The sequence below is a fragment of the Orcinus orca genome, chromosome 8 (genome assembly GCF_937001465.1).
Source record: "Orcinus orca chromosome 8, mOrcOrc1.1, whole genome shotgun sequence".
Classification (NCBI taxonomy): Eukaryota; Metazoa; Chordata; class Mammalia; order Artiodactyla; family Delphinidae; genus Orcinus; species Orcinus orca.
The window spans coordinates 83,213,945-83,241,895 of NC_064566.1; the positions used below are offsets into that span (position 1 = coordinate 83,213,945).

The window sequence follows — 27,951 nt, forward strand, 5'->3', positions numbered from 1 at the left end:
CCTGGACTTGGATGAGTATTTCCTTTCCCATGGAGGGAAGTTTTTGACTATGATCTCTTCAAATATTTTCTCAGGCCCTTTCTGTTTTTCTTCTTCTTTTGGAATCCTTATAATTCGAATGTTGTTTCATTTAATGTTGTTGCAGAAGTCTCTGAGACTGATCTCATTTCATTTGTTTTTTTTCATTCTCTTCTAAGGCAGTGATTTCCACCATTTTGTCTTCCAGGTCCCTTATCCTTTCTTTTGCCTCAGTTACTTGGCTTTTGATTCCTTCAAATGTATTTTTCATTTCAGTTATTGTCTTTTTCATCTGTTTGTTCTTTATTTCTTGTGGGTTTTTGTTAGACTTGTATCTTCTCAACCCATGTCTCTATTCTTTTTCTGAGATTTTTGGGTCATCTTTAGTATCATTACTCAGAAATCTGTTTCAGGTAGATTGCTTACCTCCTTTTAATTTAGTTGTTCTTGTAGGTTTTTATCTTGCTCCTTCATCTGCAATATAAGAGAGTAAGTAGATACCCTTTAAAATATGGCTTTATTAATTAATGCTAATTGATTAATTGAAAAAAAAAGTACTGATAATAATCACTTCGTATTGTGTGTGAATGTAAGATCAGTAATTTGTATGCACTTTTTTATTTCATTTCAACAGAGGAACTAAACCTCTATTAAATGGAATTGAAATGCATTTTAAATAATTAATTCTGATTGGAGAAGTAACCTGAAATGTGAATAATTTGCTTGGTCTTGTTTCAGATCAGTTTTTAATGAAGTAGTTATCTAATATTCTTTATGCGATTCTTTATTAAAATGCTTTCAATAAAATTCTGTTTTCATTATAGAATACAGTTTTCTTTATTCTATATGGTACCAGTTGTCTGTTTGACTAAAGGTTCATAGGAAGAAGATTATGTATTGAAAGTAAGTGGGATATAACTTCTTCTTAAGAGTCAGAGAAGTGAAAAATATTTGAGGGCTCTTAATGGAACAAATAGAAGTTGTGTGGAATATCATTGTAGTAGCTAACTTAGCAAGTTCATTTTGTCATCTAATTGCTTTCAAGTTTAGTAGGATATTTATTTTTTTTATACTTTAACCATATATAATTTTATATATCAGTATAAATCACTAAAGGTATGAAGGGGACAGAATGTGGAATCTCAGCCCCTTCCTGCTAAGTCAGAATTTGCATTCTTTATTTTTTTTTATTTTTAATTTTTATTGCAGCATAGTTAATTTAAAATGTTGTGTTAGTTTCATGTGTACAGCAAAGTGATTCAGTTATACATATACATGTATCTCTTCTTTTTCAAATTCATTTCCCTATTAGGTTATTACATTATATTTAGAAGAGTTCCATATGCTATATAGTAGGTTCTTGGTGGTTATCTGTTTTAAATATAGTAGTGTGTACATGTTAATATAGTAGTGTGTACATGTCAATCACAAACTCGCAATCTGTCCCCACCCATCCCCTCTGGTAAGCATAAGTTTGTTCTCTAAGTCTGTGAGTCTGTTGATGTTCTGTAAGTAAGTTCATTTGTATCATTTTTTATTATAGATTCCACATATAAATGATATCATATGATATTTGTCTTTCTCTGTTTCAGTTACTTAGGTATCATAGTCTCCAGGTCCATCCATGTTGCTGCAATTGGCATTATTTCATTCTTTTTAATGGTTGAGTAATATTCCAATATATATATGTACCACATCTTCTTTATCCATTCCTCTGTCGATGGACATTTAGGTTGCTTCTATGTGTTGGCTACCATAAATAGTGCTTCAGTGAACATTGGGGTGCATGTATCTTTTTGAATTATGGTTTTCATTGGGTATATGTCCAGGAGTGGGATTGCTGGGTCATATGGTAGTTCTAATTTTAGTTATTTAAGGAACCTGCACACTGTTTTCCGTAGTGGCTGCACCAATTTACATTCCCACCAACAGTGTAGGAGGGTTCCCTTTTCTTCACATCCTCTCCAGCATTTCTTATTTGTAGATTTTTTGATGATCGCCATTCTGACTGGTATGAGGTTATTTCTCTTTGTTTTGATTTGCATTTCTCTAATAATTAGTGATGTTGATCATCTTTTCATGTGTCTCTCAGCCCTCTGTATGTCTTTTTTTGAGGAATGTCTGTTTAGTTCTCCTGTTCATTTTTTGATTGGATTGTTTGTTTTTTTGATATTGAACTGCATGGCTGTTTGTCAGTTTTGGAGACTATTCCTTTGTTGGTCTCACTGATTGCAAATATTTTCTCCCATTCTGTGGGTTGTCTTTTCGTTTTGTTCATGGTTTCCTTTGCTGCTGTTTAAAAGCTTTTAAGTTTAATTTGATCTCATTTGTTTATTTTTGTTTGTATTTCCATTACTCTAGGAAACAGCCTCGGAAAGATAGTACCTTGATTTATGTCAAAGAATGTTCTGCCTGTGTTTTCCTCTAAGAGTTTTATATTATCTGGTTTTATATGTATGTCTTTAAAGCATTTTGATTTTTTTTCAATAGTAGCTGTCCAGTTTTTTCAGCAATATTTATTGAAGAGATTGTCTTTCCTCCATTGTATAGTAGTGCCTCCTTTGTTAGATTAATTGACCATAGGTATGTGGGTTTATTCTGGGCTTTCTATCCTCTTCCATTGATCTATATTTCTGTTTTTTATGGTAATACCATATTGTTTTGATGACTATAGCTTTGTAGTGTAGTCTGAAGTCAGGGAGCTTGATTCTGCCAGCTCTGTTTTTCCTTCTTAAGATTTCTTTGGCTATTCAGGGTCATTTTTGTCTCTATCCAAATTGAAGAGTTTTTTGTTTTAGTTCTAAAAAAAAGCCATTGGTAATTTGATAGGAATTGCATTGAATCTGTAGATGGCCTTGGGTAGTATTGTCATTTTGACAATATTGATTCTTACAATCCAGGAATATGGTATGTCTTTCCATCTGTTTGTGTCATCTTTGATTTTCTTTTATCATCGTCTTATAGTTTTCAAAGTACTGGTGTTTTTTCTCATTAGGTAGGTTTATTTTTAGATATTTTATTCTTTTTGATATGATGGTAAAAGGCATTGATTCTTTACTTTGTTTTTCTGATCTTTCATTGTTAGTGTATAGAGGTACAAAAATTTCTGTGTATTCTTTTTTTATCCAGCAACTTTACTGAATTCATTGATGAGCTCTAGTAGTTTTCTGTTACTTATCTGTTGGATATTCTATCTGTAGTATCATGTCATCTGCAAACAGTGACAGTTTTACTTCATCTTTTCCAATTTATATTCCCTTTATTTCTTTTGCTTCTCAGAATGCCATGGCTAGGATTTCCAAAGCTATGTTGAATAAAAGGGGTGAAAGTGGACATCCTTGTCTTGTTCCTGATCTTAGAGGAAATGGTTTCAGCTTTTCACTCTTCAGTATGATGTTGGCTGTAGGTTTGTCATAAATTGCTTTTATTATGTTGAGGTATGTTACCTCTGTAACCACTTTCTGGAGAATTGTTATCATAAATAGGTGTTGAATTTTGCCAAAACCTTTTCCTGCATCTATTGAGAAGATCATACATTTTTTATTCTTTAATTTGCCAATGTGAGGTATCACACTGTTTGATTTGTAAATATTGAAAAATTCTTACAACACTGATCATGGTATATGATCCTTTTACTGCATTATTGGATTCGGTTTGCTAGTATTTTGTTTGAGGATTTTTGTGCCTTTGTTCATGAGCGATATTGGCCTGAAATTTTCTTATTTGTGGTATCTTAGTGTCATTTTGGTATCAGGGTTATGGTGGCCTCATAGAATTAGTTTGGGACTATTTCTTGTGCAGTTTTTTGGAATAGTTTGAGAAGGATAGATGTTAACTCTTCTCTAAATATTTGATAGAATTCTCCTGTGAAGTGGTCCTGGACTTTTTTGGAAGATTTTTTCATCATAATTTAAATTTCAGTACTTGTGATTGGTCTGTTCATATTTCCTGTTTCTTCCTGGTTCAGACTTGGGAGATTGTAACTTTCTAAGAATTTGTCTATTTCTTCTAGGTTGTCCATTTTATTGGCAGATAGTTGCTTGTATAATCAATTATGATCATTTGTAAAAGAGATCATTTATAAAAGATCATTTGATCTCTTTTGATACTTTGTATTTCTGTGTTCTGTTGTAACTTCTCCTTTTTCATTTCTAATTTTATTGATTTGAGCCCTCTTCCTTTTTTTCTTGATGAGTCTGACTAAAGGTTTATCAATTTTGCTTATCCTTTCAAAGAACCAGCTTTTAGTTTCATTGATATTTTCTATTGTTTTCTTCATTTGTATTTCATTTATTTCTGCTCTGATCTTTACAGTTTCTTTTTTTCTACTAACTTTGTGTTTTGTTTGTTCTTCTTTCTCTAGTTGCTTTAGGTATAAGGTTAGGTTGTTTATTTGTGAGTTTTCTTGTTTCCTGAGGTAACATTGTATTGCTATAAACCTCCCTGTTAGAACTGGTTTTGCTGAATCCCATAGATTTTGGATCGTTGTGCTTTCATTTTCATTTATCTCTAGGTATTTTTTGGTTTCCTCTTTGACTTCTTCAGTGATCCATTGATTGTTTAATAGCATATTGTTTAGCCTCCATGTGTTTGTGCTTTTTACAGTTTTTTTTCTTGTAATTGATTTCTAATCTCATAGCATTGTAGTCAGAAAAGATGCTTGATATGATTTCAGGTTTCATAAATTTACCAAGGCTCACTTTGTGATCTAGCATATTGTCAATCCTGGAGAATGCTTCATGTGCTCTTGAGAAAAAAGTGTATTCTGCTGCCTTTGGATGGAATGCTTTTTAAATATCAATTAAGTGTATCTAGTCTAATGTGTCATGTAAGGCTTGTGTTTCTTTATTGATCTGCTGTCTGGATGATCTGTTCATTGATGTAAGTGGGGTGATAAAGTCTCCCACTGTTGTTGAGTTAATGTCAGTTTTTCCTTTTATAGTTGCAAGTATTTGCCTTATATATTGGGGTGCTCCTGTGTTAGATGCATATATACTTACAGTTGTTATATCTTCCTGGAATGATCCCTTGATCATTATGTAGTGTTTTTTGTCTCCTTTAACAATCTTTATTTTAGTCTATTTTGTCTGATATGAGTATTGCTACTCCAACTTTATTTTGATTTCCATTTTCATGGAATACCTTTTTCCATCCTCTTAGTTTCAATCTGTAGTGGGTCTCTTGTAGGCAGCATACATATGGGTCTTGTTTTTGTATCCGTTCAGCCAGTCTGTGTTTCTTGACTGGAGCATTTAATCCATTAACATTTAAGGTAATCATTGATATATGTGTTCCTATTGCCATTTTCTTAATTGATTCGGATTTGTTTTTGTAGGTCTTTTTTTTTTTTTTAACCATTCCTCTTTTGTTTTCTTCTCTTGTCATTTACTGAGTAACTTTATTGTTGTTTTTGGATTCCTTTTTCTTTTTTGTGAGTATATCTATTGTAGATTTTCATTTTGCAGTTACCTTGAGGATCTGATATAGCAGTCTGTATATAACAAGATTGTTTTATGTTGCTGGTCTTTTAATTTCAAATGCATTTCCAGTATCCGGCATTTGTGCTGTCCTCTTCTCACAATTGCTGGTTTTGATATCATATTTGTGTGCAGATGATTTCCTACCTTTACTTTATGTTTGCCTTTACTGGTGAGCTTTTTCATTCATAATTTTCTTGTTTCTATTAGTGGCCTTTTCTGCTTAGAGAATTTCCTTTAGCATTTGTTCAAAGGTATTCTGGTGTTGCTGAATTCTCTTAGCTTTTGCTTGTCTGTAATGCTTTTGATTTTTTTGCTGAAGCTGAAAGAGAGCCTTGCTGGATAGCGTATTTTTGTTTGTAGGTTCTTCTCTTTCATCGCTTTAAATATATAGTGCCAGTCCCCTCTGGCCTGCAGAGTTTCTGCTGAGAAACCAGCTGATAACCTTTTGGGCATTCCTTTGTATGTTAATTATTGCTTTTCCCTTGTTGCTTTTAACATTTTGTTCTTTGTATTTAATTTTTGTTAGTGTGATTACTGTGTGTCTCAGCATGCTCCTACTTGGCTTTATCTTGTCTGGGACTCTCTCCATCTCCTGGACTTGGGTTACTGTTTCCTTTCTCATGTTAGGGAAGTTTTCATGTATCATATCTTCAAATATTTTCTCAGGTCCTATCTCCCTGTCTTCTCCTTCTGGGACCCCTATAATAAGAATATTGCTGCATCTAATGTTACCCTAGAGGTCTCTCAGACTGTCGTCATTTCGTTTAATTTTTTTTTTTATTCTGTTCCCTGGCGGTGATTTCCACCATTCTGTCTTCCAGTTCACTTGTTTTTCTGCCTCATTTATTCTGCTGTTGATTCCTTCTAGTGTATTTTTCATTTCAGTTATTATATTATTCACCTCTGTTTGCTTTTTAGTTTTTCCAGGTCTTTAAAAAAAATTTCTTGTATTTTCTCACTCTGTGCCTTCATTGGTTTTCTGAGATCTTGGAGCATCTTCAGTATCATTTCTCTGAATTCTTTTTCCAGTAGATTGCCTGTCTCCCTTTACTTAGTTTTTCTTCTGGGGTTTTATCTTATTCCTTCATCTGTGACATATTCTTCTGTTGTCTCATCTTGTCTAACTTTCTGTGTTCGTGGTTCCCATTCTACAGGCTGTAGCACTGTAATTCTTCTTGCTTCTGCTGTCTGACCTCTGCTGGATGAGTTTATCTTAGAGGCTTGTATACACCTCCTACTAGGAGTGACTTTTTCCTACCTGATGGTGGGTAGAGCTGGGTCTTGTCCATCTGCTGTGCTGGGTCATGCTCAGGAAGACTTTAAGCAGCCTGTCTTCTGATGGGTGGGGCTGTGTTTCCACCCAGCTGGTTGTTTGGCCTGAGGTGTCCCAGCACTGTATCATACAGGCATTTGGATGGGGTTATGTCTGCGGGGGTGGGGGGGATGACATGGCAGCCTCCATGGGGGCTCACACTAATGAGTACTGGCCAGAGCTGCCCCTGCCGGCGTCTCTGTCCCCTCAGTGTGCCACAGCCATCCCCTGCCTTCGCAGGAGACCCTTCAATACTAACAGGTAAGTCTGACCCAGTCTCTATGAGCTCGCTGTTTTGTTACCTGGGTCCCATTGCACATGAGACCCTGTCTGTGCCCTTTAAGAGTGGAGTTTCTGTTTTCCCCAGTACTGTGGAATTCCTCTGATCAAACCCCTCTGGCCTTCAAAGCCAGATTCTCTGGGGGCTCCTCCTCCTGTTGCCAGATCTGCAGGCTGGGAAGCCTGACATGCGGCTAAGGACTTTCACTCCTGTGGGAGAACTTTGGTGGTATAATTATTTTCCAGCTTGTGGGTTGCCCACCCGGCAGTTATGGGATTTGATTTTATCACAGTTACACACCTCCTACCATCTCTTTGTGGCATCTTTTTTGTCTTTTTTGGTAGGTTTCAGCAGTGTTTTTGTCGATGGTTGTTCAGTTACTTGTGATTTTGGTGTTTCTATAACAAGGGTTGAGCCTATGTCCTTCTGCTCTGCCATCTTGCAGGCAAGCCAGGATCTTTAAATTGAAGAAACATTCATTAAATATGACATCTGCTCCATACGTGATGGGCATTCTCATACAATGCCTGTTTGAATATTGGTGCTTTGTCATCTTTTAATATTGTTTAGAGGAAAACTATATTTGAAGTTTCCTTTTGTAATTATTTTAAAAAAGTAAATAAGCTTTAGATATTTTTCTTCAACTTTTCCATGAAAAGATTATGGTCACTTTACATTATAGTGGATAGTGAAAGTCCATGAGGCTTAAGATAATCCGTAATATTATGTGAAAACTAGAATCATTTTTATGCTCTTTTGGCTATTAAACAAAAGGTTTCAAGACTCTTCTCAATAATTACAATTGTTATCTCTAAATCTTTCCACAGAATGAAGATCAGGAAGAAGTGATCCTTGTCAGAACAGATCATTCTGGAAGAGTCTGGCCTGTGAACACACCACGAAAACATCTGGAATCTAAAGGAGGAAGAAGGAAGAGACTGATTGTATGTTTAACATATGTCTTTTGTTTATTAATTCCTAATTCACTTTTTCCCTTTGTATCAGACTACAGTTGACCCTTTAACAACATGGGTTTGAACTGCAAAGGTCTACTTATACACAGAATGTTTTCAATAAATTACATACTATAGTACTGCACAGTCTGTGGTGGTTTGAATCTGTGAATATGGAACTATAGATATCGAGGGCCGACTCTAAAGTTATAGTCAGATTTTCAACACCATGGGGGTCACTGCCCCTAACCTTCGCATTGTTCAAGGGTCAACTTTATTTCAAAATATTTTCTGAAATGTTGCTTAATAATGCAAACATTAGAAGGTAGTAAATCATGTTCTTACTTTTATTTTAGTTATGATCCTCTGCCTTTTACAAAATGAATTCTAATTCAACAACAGTTTTCAAATAATTGTGAACATTGAATTTTGAAGGCAGTTTTAACTTTAGTGTATATTTCTTTGACATTGTTTCTAGCTTCTTTTTACATACTTATCATAACTCTTAGGGAAAACCTTGGTGCTATAGACCTGTGTTAGATCCTTTGTAAACCTTAATTTTCTTTTCCATCTTCTAGCTGCAGCAGTTAATTTTTAGCACTACCTTGAGGCTCTTAAAATGGAAAAAACAACATATTCAGTTTTCCCAAGTTAGATTTTTTGTTTTAAATTTGAAAGATCTTATAAGTGGTAATTGGGTCCACAGAAGATTTGTTCATTTAGAATTCTTCTATCAAATGTTTATTATCTGCCTGTTGAGTGCCTGTGCTGCTAGAGCTAGTAATTGATTTGTTCAGCAAATAGAAATGGGATGGATACCTCTCCTAAAGAAATGGGACGTATTAGGGGTTTGAAAGGGAGATGTGGGAGAAGAATAGTAAAGGTTTGAATTGTATGAAATGACAGAACTGGCTAGGGATTCATAGATGCATTGCCAGATGGCATTGAATACTCTTTTGAATTGCTTACTACTGAGTAGTCTAGGTATAGGAGTAAAGAGGATAGACACATTCATTCAGGATTGAGGTTTGTTTTCTGAGTGTAGTGAAAGGATAAGAGGAACAGAAAGGGGTTTGGATCCAGAGAGTGATTGAAGTCTTGGAATGTGAGATTTAAGCTTGTGAAGACAGGAGTAGTAATGTGGGGAAAAAATATTGGGAACGTGGTTCTAAAGAAGTTGAAGACCGGGTTTTATTTGGATAAGGGAATGTGAGAACAGTGTTGAAGAGATTTGATTTGGTTGGTAGACAGTACATAGCACTTTTCTTTTCCACGTGTAGGTATGGAATCAACTGACAGGAAAACCCAGAATTGATTTAGATGAGAATCAGAATATCAGCTTTTTTTCTGATAGAGCTGTTTAAAGTAGGTTTGCTAATACTTCACTTTTGTTCTTGATATGCTTACTTGATCTCTGGGTAACTAATGACTTCCCTTCACAGTGGTAGGGAATTTTTACTACAAGGAGGGGAAGAGCATAGAGGAGAGAAGAAGCCATAAAACAATTCTGTCCTTTCCTTAAAACTCAGAAATCAGATACTGTCATGCTTCCATCCTTGGGGAAGAGGAAAAAGTAAAGGCACAGAAGAGGTAGAGAGTGTTATTCTAATGGAAATTTTTCCACGTGGAGTCAGACAGAATAGGGATATACTGGAAAGAAAGATTATGATACAAAGAGGGATTTTTAGTATCAGATTTATAGATAATTCATTAAAATACTTCAGAGACTTATGTTTTCACTAAACTAATAATGTTCATTTTGTCATAGGTTTCAACCTATGAGGAAAAAGAAAGGGTCGGATACTTTCATGATGATGATACTCTAAGCCTAAGTGACTTAGTCAAGAACGAAAAGATGGGAACAGCAGAAAATCAAAACAAACATTTTATGAAAATGACATCTAAGGTAAGATATATTCCTAGGATACCTTTGAATTTTGGTAAGCTGGTTACTCAGTCTACAATGATTTACTTTTCAGACACAGCTAGTTCTTTATAATCATGATTTGTTTTATTAAATTAAATCCTTTGTAAGACATATTGGAAATGTGCATTTTAGAATTGATTTGATTGGGGAGTATACTTTTGGTATTCAGGTTTTTTTTAAATAAGAATTCTGGGTTAACTTTTTAATGTATTCCATGAAAATGTTAACTATATATTTGATCTACCATTTAAGGGAATGTTTGGGGCCAGACTTTAATGTCGACAGTGTGCTGCTAGTTAGGTGACCAGTCTGTTTTATCTTGATGTTACACTAGTTCTTCATAATTATGCCACAAGGTATATATAATTTGGAGTAATATATATCATAAAGAAGGCATCTTGGAAAAATCTTAAGTCTGTTTATATGAAAATTTTGTATGTTTTTAAATGTATATCAATGTTTCATGGGTAGTAGGATGAATTTTTTTATTTCAAAATAGCATTCTTTGTTGCAAACCCTTCCATTGCAGTCCCTTCAAACATTACCATTAACACTTATAATGAAAGAGACATATGTAAAGTTAGGGTTTGACCCCACTGGAAAGATTCAGCTCACTGCCTATATTTACAAATAAAGTTTTATTGGAATACAACTATGCACCTTTGTTTACCTGTAGTCTAAGGCTGTTTTTGCTTTATAACAACTGAGCTGAATAGCTGAGACAGAGACTGTACAGCCCACAGAACTGAAAATATTTACTGTCTGGCACTTGACAGAACAAATTACCCTTCCTTGCTTACGATGGGAATTTGAACCTAGGGATCTGAAGGACAGGAGGGAGCCTTTTTACTGTATACCTTATTAGACTTTTTCTTTTAACTATGTGAATATATTACCTGGTGAAAAAATTAACTTAATGAAAACTAGAATACAGGTAACCAAGGTATCAAGTGTGTGTATGTGTATATCACAGAGAGTAAAACAAACTTGGGTTAAACAGAAATGATTAAAAAATTGTATGGGATCTTAACTTTAGCCCATTAGGATAATTTTACTTTTTATTTGGGGGGAATACTAGAAATATTCTAGGGTCTGGAAATTCACTGCAGAAAGAAGAACATATTTTTATGAAAATTTCCTTCTCAGAAATGGGGCAGTGGGACCTAATGAAACTTAAAAGCTTTTGCACAGCAAAGGAAACCATAAACAAGACCAAAAGACAACCCTCAGAATGGGAGAAAATTTGCAAATGAAGCAGCTGACAAAGGATTAATCTCCAAAATTTACAAGCAGCTCACGCAGCTCAATATCAAAAAAACAAACAACCCAGTGCAAAACTGGGCAGAATACCTAAATAGACATTTCTCCAAAGAATACATACAGATTGCCAACAAACACACGAAAGGATGCTCAACATCACTAATCATTAGAGAAATGCAAATCAAAACTACAATGAGGTATCACGTCACACGGATTAGAATGGCCATCATCAAAAAATCTACAAACAATAAATGCAGGAGAAGGTGTGGAGAAAAGGAAACCCTCTTGCACTGTTGGTGGGAATGTAAATTGATACAGCCACTATGGAGAACAGTATGGAGGTTCCTTAAAAAACTAAAAATAGACCTACTGTATAACCCAGCAATCCCACTACTGGACATATACCCTGAGAAAAGCATAATTCAAAAAGAGTCACGTACCACAATGTTCACTGCAGCTCTATTTACAATAGGCAGGACATGGAAGCAACTTAAGTGTACATCAACAGATGAATGGATAAAGAAGATGTGGCACATACATACAATGGAATGTTACTCAGCCATAAAAAGAAATGAAATTGAGTTATTTGTAGTGAGGTGGATGGATCTAGAGACTGTCCTACAGAGTGAAGTAAGTCAGAAAGAGAAAAACAAATACCGTATGCTAATACATATATATGGAATCTAAAAAATATATATATTTCTGAAGAAAAACAGGGGCAGGATAGGAATAAAGATGCAGATGTAGAGAATGGACTTGAGGACACGTGGAGGAGGAAGTGTAAGCTGTGACAAAGTGAGAGAGTGGCATGGACATATATACACTACCAAACGTAAAATAGATAGCTAATGGGAAGCAGCCGCATAGAACAGGGAGATCAGCTCGGTGGTTTGTGACCACCTAGAGGGGTGGGATAGGGAGGGTGGAAGGGAGACGCAAGAGGGAGGGGATATGGGGATATATGTATACGTATAGCTGACTCACTTTGTTATACAGCAGAAACTAACACACCATGTAAAGCAATTATACTCCAATAAAGATATTGAAAAAAAAATGAAACGGGAAAGATCATTTTATTTGGAAGTCTGAATTAAATATAGTTTTAATAATTTTATCATAATCCATTCATGTTTATCCATAAGATTTAAAAACCTCATTAAAAACTTATTTTTTAAATTAATATAAAAATAAATAATTTATCAATTAAAAAGTTGTTTATTGGGCACCTAATTTATGCTGGATACCATTTAAGGTGCTGGGTGTAGCAAAGTAGTAAAGTTCGCCCTCTTGAGGAGCTTATATTTCTAGTGGATGAGACAGAAAGTGAACAAATACATGATATAAAAATTACATAACACTAATATATCACAAAATAGAAAATATTTTTGTAGGGAGTAAAACAAACTAGAAGAAGATAAGATGTTATTTTCAATAGAATGCTGAAGGAGGGCCTTTCCCTGGAGATGATGTTTCAGCAACCTTCTGAACAAAGTGAGGGAGTGATCTGTGAATATCTGGGAGAAGACTATTCATGCAGAAGAAACAACAAATGCAGAGGATCTGAAGAAGAGACAAACTTGACAAGCATTAAAAGACAGCAAGATCACACGTGACTGTGAATAGAGGGAGAAATGGAAAGACATGTAGAAGATGAAATGGTCAGATCATGTTGGATCTTTCACGCCATGGTGTAGAGCTTTTATTTTTGTTTTAAATGATGAGAAACCATTTGAAAGTTTTTAGTAGGACAGTGTCATGACCTCATTTGTGTTTGGTAGTTGTCTCATAGCTCTTGTATATTCTCTTCTGTTTGTTGTTTTTTTATTTGTTTGTTTTTTGGTCTTTGTTCTCTTTGCTTTTCAGTTGTGGAAGTTTCTGTTGTCATATCCTCAAGCTCAGAGATTTTTTCCTCAGCCTTGTCCAATCACTAATGAATCTATCAAAGGCATTTGTCATTTCTGTTATAGTGATTTTGATCTCTAGCATTTCGTTTTGGTTATTTCTTAGAATTTTCATCTCTCTGCTTACATTATCCATCTGTTCTTTGTGACCCTATGCCCCTGGACTGTGAATTTCACCAGTACTTCTCAGTTTTTTTTCCACTTAGTTGGGATAGAATGGCTAGAAGGGGGGATGGAGTTGGATGTTTCCCTTCCTTCAGGTAGGTTAGGCTCTGACAAAACCCCAGCAGGTAAAACTCTGGCACAATAGTTTCTATGAAGGGGCAGGCCTTGTTAAGTAAAACAGAATGCCCTGGTATATTTCAAAATGTTTCCTTTTACCTTCCCCCTGTTGAAAGTCATAGGGGATTTTTTTCCTGATCTTTAGTCTGAGTACCTGGTAGAGCTCCAAGAGGTAAAATTCACAAAAGTTTGAGGGCCCCCCCCATGACTGGATTCCCCTAGGAATTTTAACTCTTAAATTTGTCCACACTGAGCCTCCTGCAACTTATCAATTACAGTTTAGGTTTTCCTACCCTGGCACTGGTTCTCACAGAACCACTGGTTTCTGCGCATATAAATTATGATTCTTTGTATCCACCCGACTGTCTCTCCATTTTTGGGGGCAGTCACTTTCATGATGGATCTAAAAAGAGCTGTCAATTTTTCAGTTTGTTCAGCTTTGTACTTGTTGGTGTGATAGGGTGGTGACTTCTCAGCCTCTGAAATGCCAGTCTGGAAACTGCTGGTTTATGTTTTAAAAGACTTTTCTGGTGGCTCTTTTGAGAAGGTAATGTAGATAGGCAAGAGTGGAAGCAGGGAGAATATTTAGGAGGGTATTTAATTAATTCAGATAGTGCCTTGGGTTAAGGTGGTAAACTGGTGAGAAATATTAAGATTTGGGGCAATGCTGGTGCCATTTATTGAAATAGAAAAACTTTGCAGTGGGACAATTTTTCAGGAGGTGGGAGATGAAGAATGCTGTTTATGGACATGTGAAGTATGCCCATTAGCCATTCACGTGGTAGTGTGGAGTGACTGCCCATGGATCTCTGGGTATATGTTGGTTCTCCCATATAGACTTAGATGCTGTTAACATTTAAATGTACTTAAAGCCATGGGAGTTAAGAAGTGATTAATGAGGAGAGTCTGAAGACTGAACTGAGCACTGTCTGAAAGAAGACAAAATAGATTCAACAAATGAGATTGAGAAAGTACAGCCAGCGAGGAAAAGCCAGAAGGAAAACTTAGGGTGTAGTGTTTCAGAAACCAGAGAAGACAAGAAGGAGGTTGTGAATAACTGTGTCAGCTGTTTCTGAGAGATAGAGTAAGATCTTCAAAGATGGAAAAGTGACCATTGATTTGGCATTGGGGAGGTTTCTGGTGACTTTTTTTTTTTTTTGGCCGTGCCATGCAGCTTGTGGGATCTGTTCCCCAACCAGGGATTGAACCTGGTCCCCAGCAGTGAAAGCCCCAAGTCCTAACCACTGGACCGCCAAGGGAATTCCCCTGGTGACTTTCATAAGTGTGATTTCCTTGGTCTTCTAAGGAGAAAAGCCTGATTATAATGTGTTCAAGAGTGAATGTGAGAATAGTTAGTGGAGAGATATCTTTAGAAAGGAGCTGGTTACTGTCCATCAGTAGGAGAGGCACAGATACAGGTAGGTCTGTAAATGTGGTAGTAGAAAAATGACCTAGTTTTCCTCTTATTGCCTCTGTTAGTTTAGTGAAAGGACTCAGGTATCAGCTGAGATTGATGATGAAGAAGGGTATTAGAGGTTTGAGAAGAAAGTGTGAAATGGTTTTTGAGAAAACCAGTGAATGAAATAAAGTAGGAATCTCAGGCAGTGCTGAAGGTCCATCTAAGGTTTATGGTTATAAATTTAAAATAAAACATGTCAGGGCATTTGTGTATTTTCCTTATAACATGTTTCAAGAGGCTTAGTTTTATTGAATTATGAGACAATAATCATGACTTGTTCTGTGTTTTGCATATTTCACCACTATTGGTTATTGCTTTAAGAATACAAATTTATAATATTTTTTCTTTTGTTTCATTTGTATATTAGAGGTCTTTTAGTATTTGTATTGTAAAGGATTGTTTTTACTTATTAATTGATTTGGCAGTAATTGTGATTGAAGATATTTGATCGGTTTCTGGGAACATTTTGAGTCTTTAACTTTTTAAAATTTAAGTTTACTAAGCTAGAACATTATAAAAGATACAGTGGGATGTCACCAAAATGGCTGAGTAAGAGACCCCACCCTCTGTCATCCCTGAAAGATCAATGGTTAGGTAGCTATCTGTGAGTGAAAACAGATCTGGGAGAGCTCCTGAAAGATCAATGGTTAGGTAGCTATCCGTGAGTGGAAACAGATCTGGGAGAGCTCTAGAGTCTACTTAAGAAACTTCAGCAACGTAGTGGAACAAAAAACTTGAGAATGACTGCACAGAAAGGGAAGGAAGACTGCTTCTCTTTGCCTGGATCATCCTGTCGCCCAAGCTGGTATTGCTCAATGCCAAGAGAGATTTCCCCAGGTGAAAAGAGTTCCCCTTGCAGGGAAAAGAAGAGTGGGTGAGTGACCAGCTTTCCCCAGTGTTTTGTGGCACCACATGAAGGTACCACTCAGTTTCACCCTGCCTAGAGATCAGAAAAGCTGAGATATATAGAGAAGCTAGGAACAAGGAAGAAAATCAGAGCATACTAGGCAGGAGTGATCATGTTTCCCAGTGATTTACTCTGTAGACAGTCAAAACATTTGCTACTGAAGAAACTAATGGCCAACACAGCTGCTGTGAAACACTTGCAGATTTCACCAGCTTTCACCACCTAGGTATTTTCATTTGCTGATGCCAGCTGACCGAGTCCCTTCCTGTTCCCTACCCACCTCCTGGAGCCTGAGAACTGCCCTTGCAGCCAGCCTAGGCCTCTGCAGCTGCAGGAGTACAACATGACAGCCTAGACCGCTATGGCTGACCCCCACGACCATGTGTGTGCTCAGGGCTAGCCCTTCCAGATGTGTACTTGCGCACTGCCAACCTGACACCTTTTCCCAGCCTCCACTGCCATGTGCATGCCCTGGGGGAGACTGTGTAGCTACAGAAGAGCATGCCAACACCTAGGGTCCCTGCAGGTACTTCTGGGCCTGGATCAGTCTCTCTTTTCTGTCACTGGCCTATATCACTGTGCTCACCTGCAGCTAGCCCACTAGCTGTGCACAGGCACACCTCCACTTCCATGTGCCTGTGGCAAGACCCAATAGCCATGGTAGTGAATGCTGATGGTTGAGACTCCCACAGCTGTCAGTGCACCCATAGTATACTCTGGCCTTTGCTGCCTACCCTGGCCCCCACCACTATATGTGTGATTGCAACCAGCCTCTGCCATTCACTATACAAGCACCTGCAGCTGGCTCCTGCATCTGAGTGTCTTTACACCTCTGGCTCCAGCCACTACTGCTACTTGCCCTGGTCCCTAGCTGCTGAAGACCCCAACAGCTCTTACAGCATTTGTGGACCCCCTGCAGTACCTACCAAGGACCACACAGTTTTTGATGCTGCAGACCGCAGTGACTTGAGCTGACAAGGCACTGTACTCCCCTGAACCCAGTGCCACCACATGCCCTTGCCCCACCCACAAGTGAACATTTTCCCTTAGTAAAGTCATTCCATAAAGTCTGGAAGAGGTACCTGCTTCTTCAGTTGCTCAGATATCTGTGCAAGGCTACAGTGATCATGAAGAATCAGTGAAAGAGACTCCACCAAAGGAATATAGTAAATCTCCAGTAAGTGGCTTCCCCAAAAAGGAGATACAGGAAATATCTGGCAAAGAATTCAAAATAATTTCTCTAAAGATGCTCAGAGAGCTGTAAGAGAACTGGATAAGCAATTTAACAATATCAGGAAAACAATATAAGAACAAAATAGAAAGTTCAACTAAGAAATAGAAAACAAAAAAGAACCCAGCAAATTTTGGAGCTGAAGAATACAGTGACTGAACCAAATAATTCAGTAGAGATCTTCAACAACCGACTAGACCAAGCAGAAGAGCTTGAAGACAGATCATTTGAAATTATCCAGTCAGAGAAGCAAAAAGGAAAAGAATGAAAAGGAATGAAGAAAGCCAGTGGGTCTTACAGTACACCACTAACAAAAACAATCTATGCATCATTGGAGTCCCAAAGGAGAAGAGAGAGAGAAAGAGGTAGAAAGCTTAATTAAAGAAATAATGGCTGAGAACTTCCCTAACTTAGGGAGAGAGTTAAACATCCAAGTTCATGAAGCTAATAGGTTACCCCAAAATTTCAACCTGAACCAGTCATCTCCAAGATAACAATATAATAAAACTCTAAAGTCAAAGAAAAAGAATTCTTCTGTGTTGCTGTTGGGTGAAATGTTCTGTACATATCTGTAAGGTCCATCTGGCCTAAAGTTTAGTTCTAGCCCAGTGTTTCTTTATTGCCTTTCTATTTAGATGATCTGACCATTGATGAAAGCGAGATATTGAAGTCTTCTAGTATTACTGTGTTACTATCTATCACTCTCTCCAGATCTGTATTTGGTTAATATATTGGGTTGGCCAAAAAGTTTGTTCGGGTTTTTCTGTAAGCTTGTACAGAAAACCCAAACAAACTTTTTGGCCAACCCAATATTTAGGTGCTAGGAAGTTGGGTGCATATATGTTAGCAATTAGCATTTCCTCTTGATGAGTTGAGTCCTTTATTATTATATAAGGACATTTCTTCTCAAGTTCACATGGAACATTCTCCAGGATAGATTATATGTTAGGTCACAAAATAAGGCTTAATTAAATAACACACTCCTGAACAAACAATAGGCCAAAGATGAAATCAAAAGGGAAATAAAAAATATATTAAAAAATGAAAATCGAAATACAACATACCAAAACTTATGGAATGCAACAAAGCAGTGCTAAGACGCTAAGTTTATAATGCTAAACACCTACATTTAGAAGAAAAGAAGGTAACAAATAAAGAACCTAACTTTATACCTTAAGGAGCTAAAAAAAAAAAAAAAAAGAATAAGCTAAGCCTAAAGTTAGCAGAAGGAAGAAGATAAACAAAGATTAGAACAGAAATAAATGAACTAGGAAATATAAGCACAACAGAAAAGATCAACAAAACTAAGAGTTGGGTTTTTGAAAAGATAAAATTGACAAGCCTTTAGCTAGACTTACAAAGAAAAAAAGAGAGGACTGAACTAAAATTATAAATGAAAGAGGAGATATTACAACTGATACCACAGAAGTGCAAAGATCATAAGAGACTACTATGAACAATTATATGCTAACAAATTGGACAACTTAGGTGTTATGGATGAATTCCTAGAAAGATACAACCTACCATGTCTGAATCATGAAGAAAAAGAAAATCTGAACAGATCAGTAATAAGTAAGGAAATTTGTTTTCAATAATCAGAAACTTCCCACCAAAGAAAAGCCAAGGACCAAAAAGGAAAGGGAGGTAAGACTGTCTCTATTTGCAAGTGACGTGATATTATATATAGAAAACTGATTTTTTTATTCCATCAAAAAACTGTTAGAACTAATCAACGAATTCAGTAAAGTTTCAGGATACAAAATCAATATACAAAAATTAGTTGCATTTCTGTACACTAATAACAAGCTATCAGAAAAAAAGGTTTTAAAAATTCAACATCCTTTCATGATAAAAACTTTCAAGAAATTGAATATAGATGGAACATACCTCAACACAATAAAGATCATATATGTGAAATCCACAGCTAACATAATACTTAACAGTGAAAAGTTGGAAGCATTCACTCTAAGATTAGAAATGAGACAAGGGTATCTGCTTTCATCACTCCTATTCAGGATAGTAGTGGATGTGCTAGCCAGAACAGTTAGGCAAGAAAAAGAAATAAAAGGAATCCACACTGAGAATGCTGATATGATTTTCTATATAGAAAATCTTAAAGAATCTACCAAAAACTGTTAGAACTAATAAATGATTCAGTAAAATCTCAGGATACAAACTCAACACACCAAAGTCAATTACATTTGTATACACTAGGAATGACCTATCTGAAAAAGAAATAAAACAATCCCATTACAGTAGCATGAAGAACAATAAAATACTTAGGAATAAATTTAATCAAGGAGGTGAAAGATCTGTATACTGAAAGCTATAATACATTGGGGAAAGAAATTGAAGACAGAAATAAATGAAAAGCTATCCTGTGTACATGGACAGAAGAGTTAATACTATAAAAATTTCCATACTAACCAAAACCATCTATACATTCAGTTCAGTCTCTATCAAAATTCCATTGTCATTTTTTACAGAAAAAGTAAAAATTCTAAAGTTTGTATGGAACTGCAAAAGATTCCAAATAGCCAAAGAAATCTTGAGAGAGAAGAAAGCTTAGAGGCATTACACTTCCTGATTTCAAACTATATTACAAAGCTGTAGTAATCAAAACAGTATGGTACTGGCATAAAAACAGACACATAGACCATTGGGACAGAATTGAGCACCTAGAAATAAACCTCTGCATGTATGTATGGTCAACTAGTATTTGACAATGGAGCCAAGAATACTTAATGGGGAAAGGATAATCTTTTCAATAAAGGATGTTTGGAAAACTGGATATTCACATGCAAAATAATGAAATTGAACATCTTTCTTAACACTTCTCACAAAAATTAACTTAAAATAGATTAAAGACTTAAATGTAAGACCTAAAACTAAAATTCTTAGGAGAAAACGTAGGGCGGAAAATGCCATGACATTGGTCTGGGCAATGATTTTTTTTTGGATATGACACCAAAAACACAAGGAAGAAAACCAAAAATTGACAAGTGGGACTACATCAAACTAAAAAGCGTATGAAAAGGCAACCTACAGAATGGGATAAAATATTTGCAAACCATTTCTCTGATAAGGGGTTAATGTCCAAAATAATAGCAAAAAAATCCCTCAATATAACTCATATATAACTAAATAGCAAAAAAAAAAAAAAAATCTGATTTCAAATGGACAGAAGACTTTAATAGGCAAAGTTTTCTAAAGAGGACATGCAGATGTCCAACAAATACATGTAAAGATGCTCAGTGTCACTAATCTTCAGTGAAATGCAAATCAAAAACCACAATGAGATATCTTACACTTGTTTGAATCATGTTATCAAAAAGTGAAGAAACAACAAATGCTGATGAGGATGTGGAGAAAAGAAGGAACCCTGGTGCATTGTTAGTGTGAATGTAAATTGTTGGTACAGCCATTGTGGAAAAATAGTATGGATGGTCCTCAAAAAATTAAAAATAGAACTACCATATGATTCAGCAATTCCACTTCTGGGTATATAGCCAAAGAAGATGAAGTCACTATCTTAAAGACACTTGCACCCCGATGTTCATTGCAGCATTATTCACCAAAACCGTGACTTGGAAACATGCTAAGTGTCCATTGATGGATGAATGGATAAAGAAAATGTGAGATACACACACACACACACACACACACACACACACACATACACAAGAATATTAGACATTAAAAAAAGAAAAAAAGAAGAGAAGATCCTGCCATTTGCACCAGTGTGGGTGAACCTTGAAGGCATTATGCTAACTGAAATAAGTCAGACAGAGAAAGACAATTTGTATGATCTCACATGCGTGTGGAATCTAAAAACATCAAACTCCTAGAAATAAAAAGTAGAATGGTGGTTGCCAAGTGATGAGGGGTGGAGGAAAATGTTGGTCAAAGGTAAAATCTTTCAGTTATAAGATGAATAAGGTCCGGGAATCTAATGTACAGCATGGTATCTTTGGTTAACAATACTGTATTGTATTCTTTTTTTTTATAAATTTATTTATTTTATTTATTTATTATTTTTGGCTGCTTTGGGTCTTCATTGCTGCGCGTGGGCCTTCTCCAGTTGCAGCGAGCTGGGGCCACTCTTCCTTACAGTGCGGGGGCTTCTCTTGTTGTGCAGCACGGGCTCCAGGCACACAGGCTTCAGTAGTTGTGGCTTGTGGGCTTTGGTAGTTGTGGCTCATGGGCTCCAGAGCGCAGGCCCAGCACTTGTGGCTCACGGGCCCAGTTGCTCCGCGGCATGTGGGATCCTCCCAGACCAGGGCTCGAACCCATGTCCCCTGCATTGGCAGGAGGATTCCCAACCACTGCGCCACCAGGGAAACCCTGTATTGTATTCTTGAAAGTTGCTATGAGAGTAGAGCTTTAATGTTCTCACTTTAACAACAACAATAACAAAACAGGAATTATGTTAAGGTGACGGATGTGTTAACTCACTTTATTGTGGTAAACACATTTTGCAATTTGTAAGTATCAAATCACCACATTGTACACCTTAAATTTACACAGTGTTAAATGTCAATTATCATCTCAATAAAGCTAGAGAACACTTATTAGTGATATTTGACCCTTAAAAGTTCTGTTCCAAGTTTATATTATTTACAACAGAAAAGTTTGACATACAAAATAGTATCCCAGTTTTATAAAATGACATGTTTTGGATTAAATAGTCACATGAAATCATTATTAAATGGATTCATAAGAAGTATTCCTAGCATAGACAGTAGGCACTCAATAAATGTTCTTTTTCCCTACCTTCTGTACATTTTTCACACTATTTATAAATAAATGCTTACTGTTTTAAAAATATGATTTAGATATTACCTAATAATTTTTAGCAGAAATCAGCCAGATCTCATAGCAGTAAGTAAATCTACAAACTGGGCACACTTTTGAGTGTGCAACTGATACACACACATAAAATCCAGATTTTGAAAAAAAAATTGACCTAATTTATGTACTGTTGAATTTGCAGTAGTTAAAATTTTTACAAGGGTGTAGTTTTTATTCAAACAAATTGTTTTCTTTTTATTATTTAATGAAGCTGTTAATTTGGTTGTAGCAGCTAAGGAAGTACAATAAGTACCATCCCATTTGTTTTATCAATTTTTTTAAGTTTTTCATGTCTTTTTTTTTTTTTTTTGGCTGAAGATTGATTTGTATATGATAGCAGAAGGAAGAAAGTTGACTTGAATCATATTAGGTAATTTCTCACAGAAAAAGGTAAACTTTTTTTAAAGTATGTAGAGTAATGCCAGTCCCTACCTATATGCAGTAGAGCTAATGGACTCACAAGTTACTATAGAAATGCTGATTTGACATTGTGAGCTTTTGTTCTTCATGGCTAATAATTAACCATAGCATAGTAGCAATTTGTTTTGTAAATCATCTCAACAAAAATTTGAAGTAATACTAAAAGCTTATAAAAGCAAAGTATTGGGAGTATTGACATTTCTATTAATATTGTGCTTAATCCCTTCATTCTTAAAAGTTTATGAATTAACATACCTGTTATTGCATTTTTAGAGATAGTAGTATCATTGGTGTAGAGTTCAAAAGTGTTAAATATTTTCATGAAGAGATCACAAAAGCTCATTACCCTGTGTTTCTTTCATTAGTTGAAAGGCATTGGTCTAGAATAGAGGTTGGCAAACTTTTTCTGTAAAGGGCGAGATAGTAAATATTTTCAGTTTTCTCTTGCAACTACCAGCTCTGCTATTGTGCCAAAAGAGCAGTTGTAGGCAATATGTAAATGAATGGGTATGGCTATATTCCAACAGCACTTTATTTACAAAAATAGATGGCTGTCCTGATTTGGCCTGTGGCTCATGGTTTGTCAATCCGTGGTCTAGGATATCTAAATGATATATATTTTCATGGCAGTTGTCTTTGAATTTGGGTGCTTTCCTTAATTAGGAAAGTGGATCTTATAAGGCCCTGGTAGAGGTAAACAGTCAGGAATAGTTGATATAGATCAAGATCCTGTTTATTTGTTTATTCAGTCAACACATATTAAATAATCACATTCAATGTGTGAGGTGTTCTTGGGGTACATTGGCACATAAAGAAGACATGATCCTTGCATTTAAGGAGTTTGTAGGCTAGTGAGGAGAATGCATTCAATAAATAATTATGAAAAATAAATTTAGTAATTACGGATGTGCAAATTACTGTGAAAGACAAGTGGAAAGTCTTTTGAGATCAGCACCAGGTGTCCTAACCTAAACTAGGAAGTCAGAAATTATTTTAGGTTGGACAGCAACTCTGATACTACTGGTCAGTACTCAGTTCTACCCTGCTGTATTATTTTTATTGTTGTATTATTTATTATGTCCATCCTTCTTTGTAATTCTGAAATTCAGGTATGCTCATTTTCTTTCCAGTTGTATTTTACCATTAAATCTTTAATAGCGTCTCTTTCTTATAACTAGGTGAAGAAAGGTATGCCAAGTATAACCTTGATTATATTTTTGTATTTGGATAGGGGAATTATGGCTGTTGGTTTTAATCCTTTCTGTATTTAAAATTTTTTTCTGAATATTTACTACATAATTATTGATAAAAGGAAACAATAAAATATATCCTGACAAAGAAAAGTTTGTACCTCTATTATCATACTGTATATATGTATGTGTGTGTGTGTGTGTGTATATATATATATATATATATATATATATATATATACATACACACACACACATACATATATATATCTTAGAGTATAGATGATGGTGTACTATGATTTCTTAGAAACTAGTAAGTATACAGTTAACTTCTTTCTGGAAATTTCTTCCTTTGAAATCATAGAACTAAAGAATATTCAACTATAGGAAGGGATTTTACTAATCTTGCTTAACCGTCCACATTTTACTGATGAGGAAACTAAGACTCTAAGAGAACTAAATGGCTTATACAACGCTAAGCATCTTTTCTGAGTTTTCATATTAATCAAATCATGGTACAAAAACCAACTAGTAACCTCAACTTTTAACTCCTAGTCCAGCTTTTTTCATTAAACAGCACTGCCCTTCAAATGACTCAAGTTAATGGATAGTTCTTGATTATTGCCTAAATTTAATTGTCTTCATACAATTTGCATGTATCACTTATTGGTATTTGGGGGTAAGTGGTGTGTTCTTTACTTTTTCTTAAAATGCATTCTGTTAACTCCAGCATTCTTTAAATATAAACTCTTACATTTAAACTCCAAGACGTCAGTGTTTCCTTGGCAATGTAAAGTTAGGCACATCTTCATGAGATCTGTGTACATCTTTCCTCAATTTTATTGGAACCATGGGCAGTAATTTTTTCCTTTTTGTACTGATAGTGCATCAAAAATGGACTGGAGGGGAGAAAATGGAAGGTACTAGAGAAGAATAGGAAGAGTGAGAAAGACTCAAAGTAATTAGGGTCTTACCTTAAATTGTAAGAAAACAAGATGATTTTATTGTCTAATAAAATATGCCTGTGTTTCTATTGATAGTTTTATCTTTTCTGAATTTATGACATTTAAGACTTGCTATGTTTCCTGTTGGAAGTAATTTTTAAAATACAAAACACGTAGTTCCTTAATACACACTAGAACCTAAATCCATTTTATTTTCAGTAAACTGTAATATTAATAATCTTGAGAGATTAAATGTCATATATTTTTTAAAGGCATAACTAGAAGTAGGTAAGGAATATTGAAATTGTAACTCATTGCAGCTTCCTTTGGTTGTTTCAGTTCTCATGGTAGCCATTTCCATTTCATAGACTCTTCATTGATATGAGGTGAAATTGGCGTTGGATTGAAAGGCTAATCCAAGAGTGTGAAATCATGTATATTTTTCTGTGACTTTCTCTAAAGAAGATTTGAAATTTGGGTGTCATAAAATGATAGAAATGATATTTTGCTTTTACATGGAACTGAATAAAATGAATTTTGGTTTAGTTTGGTGATTTTCTAAAAGATGTAGGCTTGAATCCAGTCCAAGATGCTATCATAACAGTTTTTGTTTATCTAAACATCACTTCTGGGTGGAAACACCAGGAAAGTAATTTATTTGACATTCTTTAGTTCAGATCCCATTTATTTTTTATATGGTAAAATATACATGACATTAAATTTAATAGTGTAACCATTTTTAAATGTATGATTCAGTGATATTAAGTACATTCACAGTATTGTGCAACCATCACCACTATTCATTTTCGGAACTTTTTCATCATTCCAAACAGAAGCACTGTAACTATAAAACAGTAACTCCCCTTTCCACTTCTGTATCTTGTATTCTATTTTTATCTATTCTATTCTATCTATCTATTCTATTTATCTATTCTATTCTATTTTTATCTCCACGAATTTGCCTTTTCTAGGTACCTCATATAAGTGGAATCGTACAAGGTTTGTCTTTTTGTGTCTGAATTATTTCACTTAGCATAATGTTTTCAGGGTTTGTCCATGTTGTAGCATGTATCAGAATTTCATTCCTTGTTAAAGCCAAATAGCATTCCATTGTATGTATATATCACTTAAAAAAATTCCTTCATCTGTTGATGGAAATTTGGATTGTTTTCACCTTTTGACTATTAAGAATTAATTTTTGTGTGTGCTGTGAGAAAGTAGTCCAGTTTGATTCTTTTGCATTTAGCTGTCCAGCTTTTCTAATGCCAATTATTGAAGAGGATGTCTTTTCCCCATTTATATTCTTACCTACCTTGTCATAGGTTAATTCCCCATATGAGTGTGGGTTCATTTCCGGGTTCTCTGTTCTGTTCCTTTGATCTATGTTTATGTTTTTGTGCCAGTCCTACACTGTTTTGGTGACTGTAGCTTTGTAGTATAGTTTGAAACCAAGGAGCATGATACCTTCAACTTTGTTCTTTCTCAAGATTGTTTTGCCATATAGGATCTTTAGTGTTTCCCTACAGATTTTAGAATTCTTTGTTTTAGTTTTATGAAAAATGCCATTGGTATCTTTCTAGGGATTGCACTAAATCTGCAAATTGCCTTGGGTAGTACAGTCATTTTAACAATACTACTTCTTCCAGTCCATGAGCATGGTATATATATCTCTCCATCTGCTTGTGTTGTCTTCAGTTTCATTTGTCATTGTTTTACAGTTTTCTGAGTACAGGTTTCTACCTCCTTAGTTAGATTTATTCCTAGGTATTATATTAATTTTGATGTGAATGTAAATGGGATTGTTTTCTTAATTTCTCTTTCTGATAGTTTGTATTTAGTGTATATCAGCGCCACTGATTTTTGTATCCTGCAACTTTACTGAATTCATTGATGAGCTCTCATAGTTTTCTGGTAGCATCTTTAAGATTTCCTATGTATAGTATCATGTCATCTGCAAACAATGACAATTTTACTTCTGTTCCAATTAGAATTCCTTTTATTTGTTTTTCTTGTCTGATTGCTGTGGCTAGGACTGCCAATACTATATTGAAAAAAGTGGCAACAGTGGGCATCCTCGTCTTGTTTCTGATTTTAGAGGAAATGCTTTCAGCTTTCACCGTTGAGTATGATGTTAGCTGTGGGCTTGTCATATATGACCTTTATTACGTTGAGATATGTTCCCTCTATACCCACTTTCTAGAGAGTTTTTATCATAAATCAGTGTTGAATATTGTCAAAAGCTTTCTCTGCATCTATTGAGATGATCATATGGTTTTTATTCTTCAGTTTGTTAATGTGGTGTATCACATTGATTGATTTGCAGATATTGAAAAATCCTTGCATCCCTGGGTTAAATCTCACTTGATCATGGTGTATGATCCTTTTGATATACTGTTGGATTTGGTTTTCTAATGTTTTGTTGAGGACTTTTGCATCTATTATCATCAATGATATTGTTCTGTAACTTTCTTTTTTTGTGATATCTTTGTCTAGTTTTGGTATCAGGATGATTCTGACCATTTAGGATGAGTTTGGAAATGTTCCTTCCTCTGTGATTTTTGGGAATAGTTTTGAGAAAAACAGATACTAATTCTTCTGTAAATGTTTGGTAGAATTCACCTGTGAATCCATATAGTGTAGCTTTTGTTTGTTGGGAGCTTTTGTTTTTTATTTTTAAATTACTGATTCAGTTTCATTACTGGTAATTGGTCTGTTCATATTTTCTGTTTCTTTCTGGTTCAGTCCTAAGAGATTGTACATTTCTAGGAATTTGTCCATTTCTTCTAATTTCTATTTTATTGGCATGTAGTTGTTCATAGTAGTCTCATGATCTTTTTTTATTTCTGTTGTGTCAATTGTACCTTCTCCATTTTCATTTCTGGTTTTATTAATTTGGGCCCTCTCTATTTTTTTCCTGGTGAGTCTGGCTGAAGGTTTATCAATTTTGTTTATCTTTTCAAAGAACGAGTTCTTAGTTTCATTGATCTTTTCTGTTGTTTCTTAGTGTCTATTTCATTAATTTCTGCTCTGATCTGTATGATTTTTCTTTCCTCCTAAATCTGAGTTTTGTTTGCTCTTGTTTTTCTAGTTCTTTTAGTCATAAGGTTAGGTTGTTTACTTAAGAGTTTTCTTGTTTCCTGAAGTAAGCTTGTATTGCTATAAACTTCCCTCTTAGAATTGCTTTCGTTGTGTCCCATAGATTTTGGATTGTTGTATTTGCGTTTTCATTTGTCTCCAGGTATTTTTTGAATTCACTTTGATTTCCTCAGTGACCCATTTGTAGTTTAACAGCATATTGTTTAGCTTTCATGTGTTTGTGTTTTGCAGGTTTTTTCCATGTATTTGATATCTAGTGTCATAGCATTGTGGTCAGAAAAGATACTTGATATGATTTCAGTCGTCTTAAATTTACTGAGACTTGTTTTCTGGCCTAGCATGGGATCTTCCTGGAGAATGTTCCATGTGCACTTGAAAAGAATGTGTATTTTGCTGCTTTTGAATGGAATGTTCTGTATATATCTGTGGAGTTCATCAAG

At 35.2% G+C, this 27,951-nt stretch overlaps 1 protein-coding gene across 3 annotated transcripts in view; it reads left to right on the forward strand.

Annotated features, from left to right (window-relative positions):
- The window catches only part of CWF19L2 (CWF19 like cell cycle control factor 2), a 200,925-nt gene that overhangs the window by 99,823 nt on the left and 73,151 nt on the right, over window positions 1-27,951 (forward strand). For all 3 annotated transcript variants that reach the window (XM_033413428.2, XM_033413430.2, XM_033413429.2), the window contains exons 11-12: window positions 7,918-8,034; window positions 9,812-9,949. In XM_033413428.2, the coding sequence (XP_033269319.2) occupies window positions 7,918-8,034; window positions 9,812-9,949 (255 nt within the window). The remainder of the gene's footprint in view (window positions 1-7,917; window positions 8,035-9,811; window positions 9,950-27,951) is intronic.